At 36.1% G+C, this 14,901-nt stretch overlaps 1 protein-coding gene across 1 annotated transcript in view; it reads left to right on the top strand.

Annotated features, from left to right (window-relative positions):
* Positions 1 to 14,901, top strand: part of LOC135480310 (protein mesh-like) — a 99,961-nt gene that overhangs the window by 35,519 nt on the left and 49,541 nt on the right. Inside the window, exons 2-3 of the mRNA XM_064760120.1 lie at positions 736 to 1,035; positions 4,408 to 4,545. Coding sequence (XP_064616190.1) covers positions 736 to 1,035; positions 4,408 to 4,545 — 438 coding nt within the window. The remainder of the gene's footprint in view (positions 1 to 735; positions 1,036 to 4,407; positions 4,546 to 14,901) is intronic.

The raw sequence follows: 14,901 nt of genomic DNA, 5'->3' as shown, positions 1-14,901 counted from the left end.
TAGTGACCAGTCCCTTCACAAAGTGGTGAAACATTAGAAATGGTTTAATCATTATTAGGTGGCAAGTTTACGGGTTCAGTTTTGGTTGTGTCCTTGAAGCTCACCCATGGTGTGGCTGGTAATGATTCTTGGTGAGACTGGAAATAATCAGAAAATCATGTATATTTAGTCCTTTGTGGTAATTTCTCTATTTTACATGTAGGCCTTTTTGCCTATAAAATTGTCCTTAACCGATCCTGCTGCAGTGGAGGAGGTCCATGTGTTCATATCCAACTCTGGATAGATTACTGTAAATGACATAAACCTTCTTCGATATTGAATGATTATGAGAGTTTCATTGTTGTTGGAAAGGTTTATTTACATGTTAGTGTAATTGTTTCAAAGGTAGGATAATATTGTACTGCAAAAATGAAAGTTTTCCCACAAATGAAAGTTTTCCCACTGAAAGTAAAATTTTACAACCTAAATGCTATTTTTTGTGGTGAATTTTTTATACCTCAAATACAGTATTGGCAGCTTTTAACTTTTAGTTAGAACATTCTCAAACAATTTTCTCTCTCTTCAGGGTTGTCTTTATATGTATTCTATGTCAGACTTGGCATTATTTGTATTTATCAAAATCTCCAGCCAACTTCAGCATGAATATCATATAAGATAAACAGTTCTGAGATTCTTTTTCTATTATTGGTTGATTTGTCACAGGTACCTGACATGTTCTTGTTGTTGTTGTTGTAGGTGAGTAACAATGGAATTATCTCCTTCAACAAGGAGTTCAGCGACCGCTATCAGCCTGTGAGTTTTCCCATCAACGGCACCGCCCTCGTAGCACCCTTCTGGGCGGATGTTGACATTGAGAAAGTGCCCGGGGGACACGTATGGTATGGGGAGAGCACTCGTATGGACATTCTGGAGCGAGCATCGTGTGACATTCGCACTCACCATCCTGAGTACCCGAATTTCCAGGCCACGTGGGTGTTTGTATGCACCTGGTATAGGGTGGGATATTACGGTGCTAAAGGGGACGGCAGAAACAAGGTTAGTGTCGTAACAAATTCTCCTTAATGGTAGGTGAGGGACCTGTCTGGCGGAGTGTTAGGTAGGCTAGCGCTACACAAGGACTCAGGAGCCTCGCACCAGTGCGATGACAGTATGTGTAAATCCAGCTCATGATAGTTGTGTTGGGAAGATCGTGTGGGTGGTACACCATAATGATGGCCTTATTTGTATAAATGAAATAGTTTTGATTTTTATTTATTTATTTATTTGATTGGTGTTTTACGCCGTACTCAAGAATATTTCACTTAAACGACGGCGGCCAGCATTATGGTGGGAGGAAACCGGGCAGAGCCCGGCAGAAACCCACGACCATCCGCAGGATGCTGACAAACCTTCCCACTTACGGCCGGAGAGGAAGCCAACATGAGCTGGACTTGAACTCACAGCGACCGCATTGGTGAGAGGCTCCAGGGTCATTACGCTGTTCTAGCGCGCTAACCGACTGAGCCACGGAGGCCCCAAAATAGTTTTGAGTATGGCATAAAAAACCAAAAACGTCAAAAAAATAAAAAAAGACAACATGTAGGTGACGTACAGACACTGACAGATGGAGGCAAACTTCTCCACCTCTACAAATGTTGTCCTTCTAAATGACGAAATGCTGGATGTCTGTCCAGCTGAGCTTCTGTTTGTGTGAATCGCACTCACTTCAAGGTCTATGATTTTATAGTGATGAACTTCTTTAGGTGTTACAGAAATTGTAGGTTTAAAAATGTTACAAAATGGTTTGCAGACCACTTTGGTGACCTGAGTCAAAAGACTTGAGATCAAACTTCTGAAGGGTCATAGCAAAAATCATACTTGGTGGTGCCTCACTGTAGTGCTGCCTCACTCTGGTGCTGCCTCACTCTGGTGCTGCCTCACTTGGTGCTGCCTCACTCTGGTGCTGCCTCAACTGGTGCTCAGCACTGAGAGATTGTAGCAAGGAAACAGGACTGATCGGTCCAGTGTCAGTTTAATGTAACTAGATGGGGTGTCATGTCTGGTGTCTTTGGCATGGTACTTCAGTGGCGGCAGCTTTTGTTCCACACTATACTATTTTTTATAAGAAAAAAACCTCGAACTTTTCAAAGTTATTGACAAACTGCCTGTCCCAAGGCCTGTAGGTTTTAAGTGGAACCTTGGGAATTAATTGAATGCAAGCTCGTCTAACCACTAGACCATGGCCCCTCCAGCTCTTACCAATCAGGTTCATACCAGTAGTGGTGTTTTGCGTTCTAACTCTTTTATCACCAAAGATGTCAGTAATCTAAAATTAAGTAAGTCCTTCTTTACCATGTGAACTGTCAAAAATGTTCTGCAACCATTTTTTATTACTTTTACCTTAACATATATATCTCAGAAAAAGTTTCACAAAAAGGTATTCATATGATACTAGATAAATGATGGAGAAAATAGACAAGCCGAACATTTATGAACCTTTTATAGTAAGTTAGTGATGGGAAAATGCTTCACTTTTGACTCCAGAACATGTTTTGGTCCTGTGGCTGAAAGTCAGAAAATTTATATCAGCAAAAACTGACTAACATTTTTAACAAGTCGCATGATACAGTGGACCCAGTTTCCTGCCACCATAATGTTGGCCGTCATGGTGTAAGAAAAATATTCTTCAGTATGGCATACAACACCTGTCAAATAAATCAAATAAAATGACAGAGTAAAGTTTATTTTTTTTAACTTGTAGTGACAAAAGAATATGAACTCAAAACTCCACTACTGACCAGTGAGGTGGTATGTTTGAAGTGGAGGTGCATGTATAGATCATTATCCTGTGTGTGGGGATTCATTGGCCCAGGGGTGGGATACGGTCAGCCCATATGATATAGCATAATGATAATTTAATGAGTCTCTAAGGATTTAGAGATGTCGCTGAAACGAGAGGATGAACAATGAGAAAGAATTAGCAAAATCCCTTCAGGTAATCTCTTAATTCTCTTAATAGCCTCAGATTTAATTAACTTAGAATTTTAGCTGCGAGTTTTGAGTCGTTAGTTCATACACTGATACATGTATCTATCGTGGTGCTTGTAATAGACAAGTTTAGTGATTGGTTTAGAACACAAGTCAAATCTCAGGAATTAATAAATGCCACAGGTGAATGTTCACGACACAATTGTACCTGTGCCATTTTAACTCCATTTACCTGTAATTGTTTCTTGGCATACAGGTAGAAAGATTAAATCTCCTCATGTGGAAAAGTAGAAAAACAGAATGTAATGAAACAAATAAAAGAAATGGCCATCAGTGTTTTATCCTTTTTTATATAAAACTTATCTTGCTTCGTTTAAAATCAATTATTTCATTGAATAATTGTATTGTAAAAGTTACGACTTGCAGAAAGCCATTAAAGTGGTATTCAAGCTGAGACACCCTGTAGGCTCTGGTTAGAAAACTAATTGTTTACTAATGTATTTTCTGATTTAGATGTAGCCAGCAGATTTTAACAATGAAATCTGAATTAAATGTTAGTCCACAACCATATTGTGGTCAAAACTTGATATCCAAGTATATCCATGTGCTTGATATGTTGATGAAAATACTCATGTTAAAAAAACTCTAACACAGTTTGCATATAGCTCATTTCATCTCACGTAGTCTGTGTTTCAAAGAAACTTCATCCTCCCATAGTAATCCCATTACGAGCCCCTCTACTCTGTCAGCAAGTCTCGTTTAATATGCAAATTAGGCTCCTATGAACTCATAGCTGGGAACGTGTGTCTTTGTTTGCTAATAAGGAGATGAACAAACACTGAGTAATAACGCGATGTTTTTTTTTAAGGAAACAGGTTAGAATTCATACATATTTCTGCAGGCAATGATCCATTGATGTTTTGCCACTGAAGAGGAAATAGGACTGCTTGATTCATGATCCGTATAAATACATGTATGTAGAATTGTAGGCTTTTGAATGTGGATGATAACCTCTACACAAAGTGTTTCGCTTTCCCTGGGGCTCAGATGGTTTTCCTCTACCCATTAACCCCGCTGTTGTTGGTGTACAAGTCTTAAAAGTAACGAGTAAGTTTTAAAACACAGATGAAATATCTGAGTTAGATGGAAAGCATTTTGTCCTAAATGGCAGATATTTGATTTTCTGTTTTAAAATCATTCTGTTTTTCTTTGGTTTTCTTTTTATTTTTATTCTTACCGTTTGTTTGCTGATGGTTAAAGCGCTGGTAACCTGTGACCTTCTGGCCCTTAAGCTGTGGTGAAGGTCAGAGGTGAAATTAACCTGAGCACTCCGTTCTTCGTACCCGTAACCCTGACCAGTTTTGGTGTCACAGTACAACATTATACACCAAAGAAATATATAAATAAATAAATTTCGATTTGTTTTTTGTTTGTTTTCAGAGAAACACTTTTCAAGCCGTCCTTATAACAGATGGCTATCTATCGTTTGTAATGTTCAATTACAATCGTATAGAGTGGACGACTGGTAAAAATAGCGAAGGCGATGTTACGAGCGGTCTTGGTGGGGAGGAAGCACAGGTGAAAGTCCATGTGCTGGTAACTGTGTGTCTATCAATATCATCAGCCTAGTCTACTTCTGCCACCAGCCTGTAGTTCCTATAGTCAATACCACTTTACCAATTCATTTGCACAAATTCGTACAGCAGATATTTTTTTTTTTTTTTACGGTACATCATATTTGCTAAAAATATATATATTCCAAATTCTGGGATTTTTTTTTCCTGTGGTATTTCATGCATAAACAAGAAAAGTCTTGCAAAGTTTTGGGAAAGTGGGCAAGAAAAATGTATCGACTGTATCACCCGCCAGCTTTCGTTCCAGTTTAGTTTTATAAGTTCTACATTTTTTTTTTATTAGTCCCCTTCCTTCCATTTTAGATATATCTCAGTTGGATATGTTATAGTCATCCCTTTTGTCTTGCTGTCATTATTTATTATGTTTTTCTCTTGGTCAAGAATCTTGGGTCTGTCATTAGATTTTGACTAGATCAAGGTTGCTATGGTTACAGTTATTGGCATAGTTGGGCTGCTGTAGGTCATATACCATTCCCTGGCTTTTCATGTCCACCTCATTTCATCATTGTCTTGAATGTTCTTCAGTTGTTTACTTTTTTGTTTGTCGTTTTGTTTTGTAGTGCTTGGATATGCTTTTATCCCTCCATTATCCATCACACTTTTGTTTTTCCCATTACTCACTTCACTCACTTCGTTTTTTAGTAGTAGTTATTTTCATTATTCATTGATTTTCACAGACATTGACACCTGATTGGTTGCTGGTTTCCATGGCAACATTGTTTTTTGACGCAAGAGAAACTTGAAATCAAGCAAACGTTCACAAATCAACACTCGTGTTTGCTTTTTGTTTTCAGTCGTTCTGAAATTGGAAAGAATTTTCATTCATTAATTGGTTCAGAACATCTTCAGCCTTTTGAAACTTGCAGAAAAAGAAACAACTCTACTAGGCCACATTAGGGAGAGTTGTTATTTCCCTTGAAATTGGAACTCTTTTGCATTGAGTATGTTGAACTGTTTTCATAAAGTACTCCATCTTGACTGTTTCCCAGAAGAAGTTTGCCATGTAAAAGACAACAAAAGAGTTCTGAACTAAGAACATACATAAAATGTTAGGGCTCATTTGGGTCTTGTATCAGCCTTTTTCTGAAATATCTTGTGGTTTCGCTTATCCTTCTGAAAGTTTAAAGCTTTCTGTCTGAATCAGAGGAGCTCTCTGCTTATCTCTTCACTTTCTGTGGTATACCATATTATCCCAGGTTTCTGTTTTTACTCTCTGTGGCTTTTTCAAACTGATCACATTTTCCTTCTATAACCCTTCTTTCTTTGTCTTCTGCATGTATACAAGACTCTATCTCTCTCTCCCTCTCTCTCTTTGTCTCTGACCACACTGGAAGTATTTTAAGTGTAATTTCATGGCATTGATTTTTCAAAAAAGGGTGTATCTGCTTTGTAAGACAGATTCTGGTTCGGTAAGTGCTGTCATATGAGTTTAAGGCTCTCAGGTTTTCTGCTGGTCTTCCAGGAATGTCTTCTGTTGGTTGATATTTCTAAGTGGAAAATGCCCTTCTTTGGCAAATGTAATAAGAGAATGTTTAATCATTGCCAAACTAGAGTGTCTGAATTCCCACACATATAAATATGCCTTTTTCAAATTGACACGACATATGTCTCTTTCACATCTTTTCACCTGTTTCTACATGTAAATTACATCTCTGCAATACATGCATTATGGTATTTTAAAAAAAAAGTGTTAAATGAAGATAAGAAAATTGTTGAACTAAGATCTCAGTTGGTATGGGTACTTAAAATTCGAAACTGGACGAAGTTGAGAATTGACTCTCTTGGAAATAAGGAAGGCGCTGTTGTTGTGGTTCAGGCTGGTCTGAAGATAGATGGCTGCATGTAATATGGCATAGAACATAGTTTGATACACAGTACTGGTTTCTAACCCAATTCTGTAACCATGGTGATGGTTTCTGTGGATGTTGTTGTTGTTATTGGTGATGGGTGCTCTATCTCTCTCTGTCTTTCCCTTCTCTTTTAACATCTATCTGTCAGCTTAATATGTAAAATAATCGTGCCGTCCTCTCCAGTTTATGTGATTAAACCAGAATTTTAATATACAACTTTTGAAGCTTGAATGAGTTGCCAGAATACCGCCTTAAACAAATTGCTTGCCTTTCTATTTTTTCATTTTTCATTTTTTCATTTTTTGAAACTATGTCTTTTGAAAGAATCGCATGGCCCCTATTTTCTCACAAAGTTACAACATGTACACATAAGACTTTACACAACATTTTATTAAATCTAAAATTACATAATCCATCTGCTCAATCCTTAATTGTTTGTGATTGGTTGAGCTAAAAGTGTGTGATACGTCATTAATCGTTTTCTCTGTGTGTTTGATATTTCACATTTAATTTCTTCGTGTAAATGTCTTATTTTTGTACTTTTCCTCATGACTACTTGAACTTCAGTTTGACAAAAAAAATCTTTAATGTGTCTATAGCATTCCTGAAAGCTCATAAAGAGACTATAAAACAATTTAGAACATTGATGTCAATATCTTTATTGTAAACTGTATAAATTTGCTTCTTGCATCTTCAATTCAAACTTGTCCTGAGTGTGGGTCACAACTTTTTCTTAGAGCTAAACAGGTTGTAGTTTTTTGGTAATGTCTTTTCGTGGTTACATACATGAAATTTTACATGCATTGTTACAGTTTCAAGTGCATTGTATCTTCAATATCTCAAGAACACAATTGAAAGAATTCAGTAACTTTTTAAAGCCTAAACTGGACAGTACTACAAAATGTTATCTTCTAATGTGATATTTACACAAAAAAAACCTTCTTGATAATTTCACACTGACTGAGGACTTAGCAGTAAACCAGGTAAAATGTCCCCCACACCCCCAGGGGTTATGCCTTAGGGGTATAGGGTAAATATGCGACTGTGTGTACCCCCTGTGTTTTGTACATTACCCAAAATCTTCTACCTTTGCTTGTGCTAGGAGATAATTTTAGCATCGTACAAGAACCCAAAGCACTAAGAATGGTTATTTTGGTTTTCCTTGGTTTCGATAAAGCATATGTTATAGCGAGTTGACAAATGCAAGGCTCAGATGTGGAAGAGGGTATTATGTAACACAAGCAGTACTGAACCATTTTAAGCTGGACTTATCTGTTGGTTTAGAAGTGTAAATTTGGTGGAAACTCCAGCCTGTGTATGGACGTATAAGTAAACCTTCTATAGGCCAGAAACACACCTCTTAACAGTTAGGTACAAGAGGTGCAGTTCCGTCTGACAGTTTCATATCTGTACAGTTCTGTCTGATAGTTTCATATCTGTTCAGTTCTGTCTGACAGTTTCATATCTGTTCAGTTCTGTATGACAGTTTCATATCTGTACAGTTCTGTTTGACGGTTTCATATCTGTACAGTTGTGTCTGACAGTTTCATATCTGTACCACCCAGTCAGTGGTTGCATGGTCATGATGGTAGAGTGCTGTCATGAACACTTGTTTACTGCATGATACTTGGCAGCAGTTGCATAGCACTGTGCAGTTGTGAGCCACAAAGTACCGTATATCAGCTGTGTATGCAAAACTGTACTTTTACTGTGCAATACCGCCCAGGACTGTGCAGCAAGGTTTAAAACTGTACAGGGGTCCCTTTGCTCTTTTCAATGCTGTAAGCAAGCAGTGTCTACATACTGTACTGTTAAAACATCGCAGTGTTTCACATGCTTAAGACCAGGCCCCAAATTTTGTAAGTAGTATTTCTGGCTACTTTTTTTTCCATAAAAGACGGCTAGATAACATATATAATGTTATAAGGCGACGTCCTTTACGAGAGAAAAGTTAAGAGAAATTGATTTACAAAAAAGTTTTGTGAAAGAGGGCCTAGGGTTTTGAAGTGAAGCTGCACTCATTTGAGCCATGTGGGTTTATCTCTAAACATAGGCAAAGGTAGAGGGTTTTGAGATTGTGGTGTGTACATGTACTATGTATGCATATGTGGTGGTAGTGCTCTATGTTATTATGCCTGCTTTATGTCTCCTGTGGGTCTGTCTTGGCAACATCCACAACTTTTGATCTTTAAATGATAAATATGACAAACATTGATAACTACAGATATTTCTAATGTAATTGTTTTTGGAGTATTAGAAGATTTAGTGTTAAATGGTTGCAGTGTGTTTTTGGCAAACCTGCAAACTGGTAATATATCATTCATGCTAAATCAATATGCTTTGATAGTTAAAAAAAAAAAATTTCAGTGTTTGTCAATTTTAAATGTGGTGTGGAAACAATTCTTGATATTTTGTGTCAGTTTACGTGTGTTTGTACCTTTACATTGTTGTTTATTTATGGAATCAGTATTTAGTATTTATTTTTCAATCTTTTCTCTCTCTGATTATATGTACAACTGTAAGAACTGATTACATGTGTTATTACATATAGCAAAAAATGTGTGATGTACTGTTTATCTATGTCTTTAGCATTTCTAGAGTGATCTCCCTTGCACCAGAGTTGTAACGTATTTATTCTGTTAATTACTGCGGACTGACATTAACTATTCACTATGAAAATGTCAAATTGTTGATGACATGCATCAAATAGGTTAAATTTAACTCTCACCTTACTGATTAAATCACCCAGTTTACATTGTGTGAGGTTTTAATAATATTTAATTCAAATTATATTAAACTTTAATTTCCAGTCTGACTTTTCATGATATAATAATAAAACTCATCTACTCATTTAACCTCATTAATCTCCTTAATGCCTCTCGAAACCCTCCCCCCCACCCCCCCCACCCCCACCCCCCCGTTATTCACTCTGTCCTTTATATCATCTTCCAATGAATACCATTCATTGTACTTTAATTGTTCCAGAGTTTTGGAAAATAGTCCATTTATTTTGATCCTTTTTTTTTTTTTTTTTTGTGAAATTTTTCAGTTTTTTCTGCTGAATTAAAACGTAGATGATTTGACAAGCAGGTGTATTTTAAAATGCCTGTAAAATCTCACGGAAATAAAGGGGAAAAGCAATCAATATAAAATGGTATACTATTTTGTGACATTAGAACTTAATACAAAGTTTAACATTCAGAAAGTATTCCCCTGTTAAGATGTCAAGGGAAACCACCCAGCATGGTCAGAGAAGTCTTCAGTAATCTTGAATTATGTCCCTTGGTGCATCATTGTGTCAGTGTTGAATTGAAACTGTGGATTATTGGAAAAGTATGACGAATCATGTAGAAGGAAATAAAAAAAGGGTGGTTGTATTATGTCAAGAAAGTATTTTATCTCTGAAAAAAAAAAAGAATTGATTTTAATTATATGAAATGTTTGACAAGTTTAATGTCTTGGCAAAAAGAATATTGTTAACTGTATTCACAATTTGTATGAAATTCGCCCCTCTCATCACCCCCTCTCCAAAAAGTGTAAAAAACCAAAATCCAGCCATTTCCTATCTGTCTCTCATCATTTCTGTCTATTATAACTCCACTGCTTACCTTCTCCTTAATCTGTTCTCACACACATATTAGTTCATAACATACAGCACTTGGTACACATATATGTCTGTGTTTCAAACTAGGCTTTTCATCAAACCCACATTAAAATCACTTTTCACATCATGCATGCCAGTCTTACAACTTTCTGTGGACCAGCTTTGAAAAAAAGTTTATCAGATTTAACAGGTTAAGTTGCTGTGAAAAAAAAAATATGATGGAAGTTTTTCCCTTGGTTATTGATTCACAGAATGTTTCTTGACTGTTGTATATATTGTACCTCCTTTGCAACAATGTTCCTTGTTTGAATTTCAGTGACAAAGAACATTGTAGCATGAATTGTTAAATATATTAATCATCATGATGGCTATATGCATGAAAGCTGTAGTTGCTTTTTAGAAGCTTTCAGTTTTAGAATAAACATGTAGTTAGCTATATGAATTATTAACATCAGTTAATTGTTGCTATGGACATTTTTTTTTCCATTTTCACCAGTCGAAAGAGCATTTCATGATTCCAGCGGAAAATTGACTTGTTGTCAATTATTCATTGCCTGATGATTAGAAATTTCATTGGTGGAAATGAAAGTACCTCAGTTTGATTGGTTGTTATGTCTAATTAATATTAATGTAACCATAGTGATGGCTTGCTTATTTTAGAAATATGATTGGCTGATTTATTCTGTAACTCACACCAGTTTAGTTTGCTTAATATTAGTAATTATTTACAAATCCATGGGGAGAATTTTATAAGGAGCTTTTATGTAATATTTTAACTAGTGCTGGGTGCTGGGGTGTATTATGACAGTTACGAGGACATTATTGATGTTTTGAATATGAGAAAGTTTTTCGGTGGGTGAAATGTTCCGCATCAGTTGGTGGAAAATCTGAAGATTTGTTGAACACAGCGCATTTTTTTTTTTTTTTTTTTTACAGTATGTATTACTTTTACATGTTCATCTAGAATAAATGTCATTTTATGAGAATGGATTTACGTACAAAAATAATAATGATGAACGTGAAAGTCAGAAGATGAATGCATGCATGTTGGTATGTTGAAAATTTACATGCCTCTAACTGTTCTTAATAATTGGTTGTATTTACTAATTAAGCTTAGGCTCAGATATGGCCCTTAACAGTTTGGGTGGATAAAACTTCAGAGTGGTACTTAATATAGATAGCAATTGACATGGAAAACAAAGAACAAAACCATGTATCGGTACATTTATATGTGGCTGTCTGATGTATCATCAGTAGTAATAATAATAATAACAAAAATAGTATTAATATCAGTAGTAAATGACATGAACCTGTGGATGGTTGTGGGTTTTCTGCGGGCTCTGCCCCATAATGCTGGCCGCCGTCATGTAGGTGAACTATTGTTGAGTATGGCGTAAAACATCAGTCAAATAAATAAATGACATCTTTAAGTGAATCAATCATTTAATTTCTTAACCTTAGTGAATTAGGAATATTTTATTTTCAAACCCATATAACTCACTCTAAAAACTTAGAGAATGTTAAGTTTTAAGAGAGTTCTCCATTCTGAAAAATATCTCGTCAACTTGAACAGATAATGTTTTAAGGGTACTAGTGTATATCTTGTGCACTGAGTGAAGCTTTAGTATATATATGAAGTAATCATTTTACATTCCAGCTTTTGAAGTAATGAAGGTCTCCTGTGTTGCTAGAAATAGTAAAGCCGCCTTATTCATAATGGCACCATGCAGTATTGATTCATGCAGCCTTTGACCATAAGCACCTTAAGCAGTTGTCCTGACAACAGCTACATGTGTTTTTCATTGGCTGAGATGTCCATAGGAAGTCACCTCTGACCTTAGCCCCAGAGTTAATTTCCTGGTTTTTGATTGGCTAATGTGCAGAGGAAATGAATGTGAGTTTAGGGTCCACCCTGTCCGCTATGCGGATACGAAGGGGATCTACAGAGTTTGGGGGAAGGAAGGGAGGAGGGGAGGGGGGAGGTGAGTGAATAACACTGATAAACCGAGGTATATCTTCTACGTGTAATACCTCTTAGTCAAGTTCTTGGGATTCATTTGACTGGAAAGTATTTACCTTCAAGTTGTTTAAATGGACCAGACAACCCAGAAGATAATGTTTTTGTTTATTCATCTGAACATTATACAATGTGAGATAACTTTCTTGATTTTAGTTTCATTGTAAACCGTATTAATGTTTATTGCTTCTTAATTTGATCAGCATTTTGAGATAGTTTCATGGAAACTGCCTAATTGTAGCAGAATTTTGAGACCTTGTCAGAGAAATATCAGATCAGTATAATTATAGCAACAGAAAAGTTGATCAAAAGGAAGAGATATTACTGATGTGAAAGGAGGATTAAATGTGATCAACATTTTGAGATATTTTACTGACAATGCACTGAATGCTGAAACTTGCTGTAAACCATTGGAACAGAAACATTTTGATTTCTTATGGTAGACCCATCACGCAGATGATGGTAACAGGAATATAAATCATCATTTTGATTTGTTGATAATTGAGAGGACCAGACATATGATGGCAGCAGAAAGTTAATCAACATATAGATTCGTTTTCAGTAGGATCATGATAATAATGATAGCAACAAGAAAGGTGATCAGCATGTTGATGAAGGCCGATGATAGCGAGTTTATCTACATTTTGATTTTTTACACCAGGTATCAACATTTTGATATTTTGTAGTAGGGCCACGGGACAGATTATGGCAATGGGAAGGTTGATCAAAACATTTTGAGATATTAATTACTGTAAAGCTATCGAATGAATGTGTAGCAACAGGAGAGTTGATCAGCATTTTGATTTGTCGTGGTAGGACTGTCATAAAAATAATGACAACAGGAAAGGCGATAAACCTTTTGATATTTTATAGTAGAGCCATTAGGCATGATGGCAATGGGAGAGGTGATCAACATTTTTTGAGATATTAATTAGATAAATGTGTGGCAACAGGAAAGTTGATCAGCATTTTAATTTTTTGCAGTATGATCAACATTTTTATTCATTATGGTATAGGTTAATCAAAATTATTGCAGCAGGAAAGTTGATCAACATTTTGAATTTTGTTACAGTAGGGGCATCAGACAAATGATGGTTACAGGAAAATTGATTAACATTTTGAGATATTACTGTAGAGCTATCAGATAATTGTGTGGCAACAGGAAAATTGATTAACATTTTGAGATATTACTGTAGAGCTATCAGATAAATGTGTGGCAACAGGAAAGTTGGTGCAATTTAAGAACTGAAGACATCTGTCCCTTTACGCCTCAATCTGCCAGTTTATATTTCAGCTCCCTCCCATGCCTTTTGGGTTTTAGTGGTTTCCAAACATCAACAATACGTCCTGTCTTCCTGTTGGCATATGCCGGTGTGAGGTTTAGGGGCACCAGGCACTCGATGTCACAAAAGCCGGGTGTACACATTTGGGGGCAAATGTTAAAACACTTCTGGTAACACATTGACAAATTTGATGCCAGAGATGAGATTTATGGCTAGAAATTTGTTTCCAGAAGTAAACCCACGCTTAGATCAAATATTGATGTGCAGTTTGACTTTTCCGAATTCATTCAATTTGTCTGACAAATATAACAATAATCTACAGCTGTTTCAGAGAGCTGATGCTACTAGTGCCTTTTTTTTTTTATTAAGCGTTACACATATTACCATTTTTTTCTGAAGAACAGTTCTTTCGAACTTGCAGAAAATTTATGGGAATTATATTAGTGTTATCTTCTGAAATGATAATGAGACATTTGTGTAATGAGCTGTATAGCAGACTGGCTATCGTTTAATTTGTGTGTCACCTTTTGTAAGCCTAGGTGTGAAATCTATAGCGTGCTATATGACTGATGTCAACCTGTGTCATATGTCTTTTTACCTGTGTGGCTAATTACAATGAATGGCTGATTTACATATATCTTCCTACCTGTATGAAACTTAATGCTTGTCTTTGCCCCACTGTGTGTGCATTTTTTTTTAACATTGATAATTTCCGTTAATATATCAAACCTTTGTGTAATGTTATGTGACTAAGTTAGTACTCATTACTATCTGTATGATATTGATTACCTGTAATATCCTACGTGTACCTGTGCCTGTAATGATATTATGCTGTATGTCTTTAATTTTGTTGTCCTTTGTCTTACCTGTAATAATTTCCGCATGTAGGATGTTTGTTACATGTACATGTGTGAATGATAGCATATCCCTCATTACATCTACCTGTGCCTGTTACCTCACCTGTGTCTTGTACCTGTTACCTGTGCCTTGATATTCCATGTTTTACGTGTGTTTGCATGGATAGACTTGCACCATTTGCCAACCCCGTCCTGCTACAGCTATATGCGCACGAAGCGACACACCCTCCAAGTCCTTACAACAACAGGTGGTAAGTACTTTCACCTATCATTTTGGGGGGGATTTTATTTTTTAATCCTTTAGGTGCGACCATTACAAGAACACGTTTGATATCAGCAAGAACTTTGCAACAGATGGGACTTATTTTTTGTCTTCTGCTCAGAAAGTTGACTCCACTTAAAAACAAGTTTCTTGTAAATTTTCAGTAAGCCTCAAGTGTGTCAATCCTACGCAATGGAAACAAATTCTTCTTAGATTTTTTTGTACATAGTGAAATGCATCCAAGTGCTGCTGTTTGAAAACATTTGACTTTAACCCTACGAAAAGAAATCCATTAAAACATGTATTTTTAAATACACTTTTTATCTGTCTTTCATTTTTCTTCCCTCTAAAGGCAGTCTTAAAAAGTATAATGACAATACAGTAGGCAAAATCAATTGATCCTCATGAAGAAACACTTTGACATTAT

This window comes from Liolophura sinensis, chromosome 13 (assembly GCF_032854445.1).
Source record: "Liolophura sinensis isolate JHLJ2023 chromosome 13, CUHK_Ljap_v2, whole genome shotgun sequence".
Classification (NCBI taxonomy): Eukaryota; Metazoa; Mollusca; class Polyplacophora; order Chitonida; family Chitonidae; genus Liolophura; species Liolophura sinensis.
This window is presented reverse-complemented; position numbering and strand designations above follow the sequence as displayed.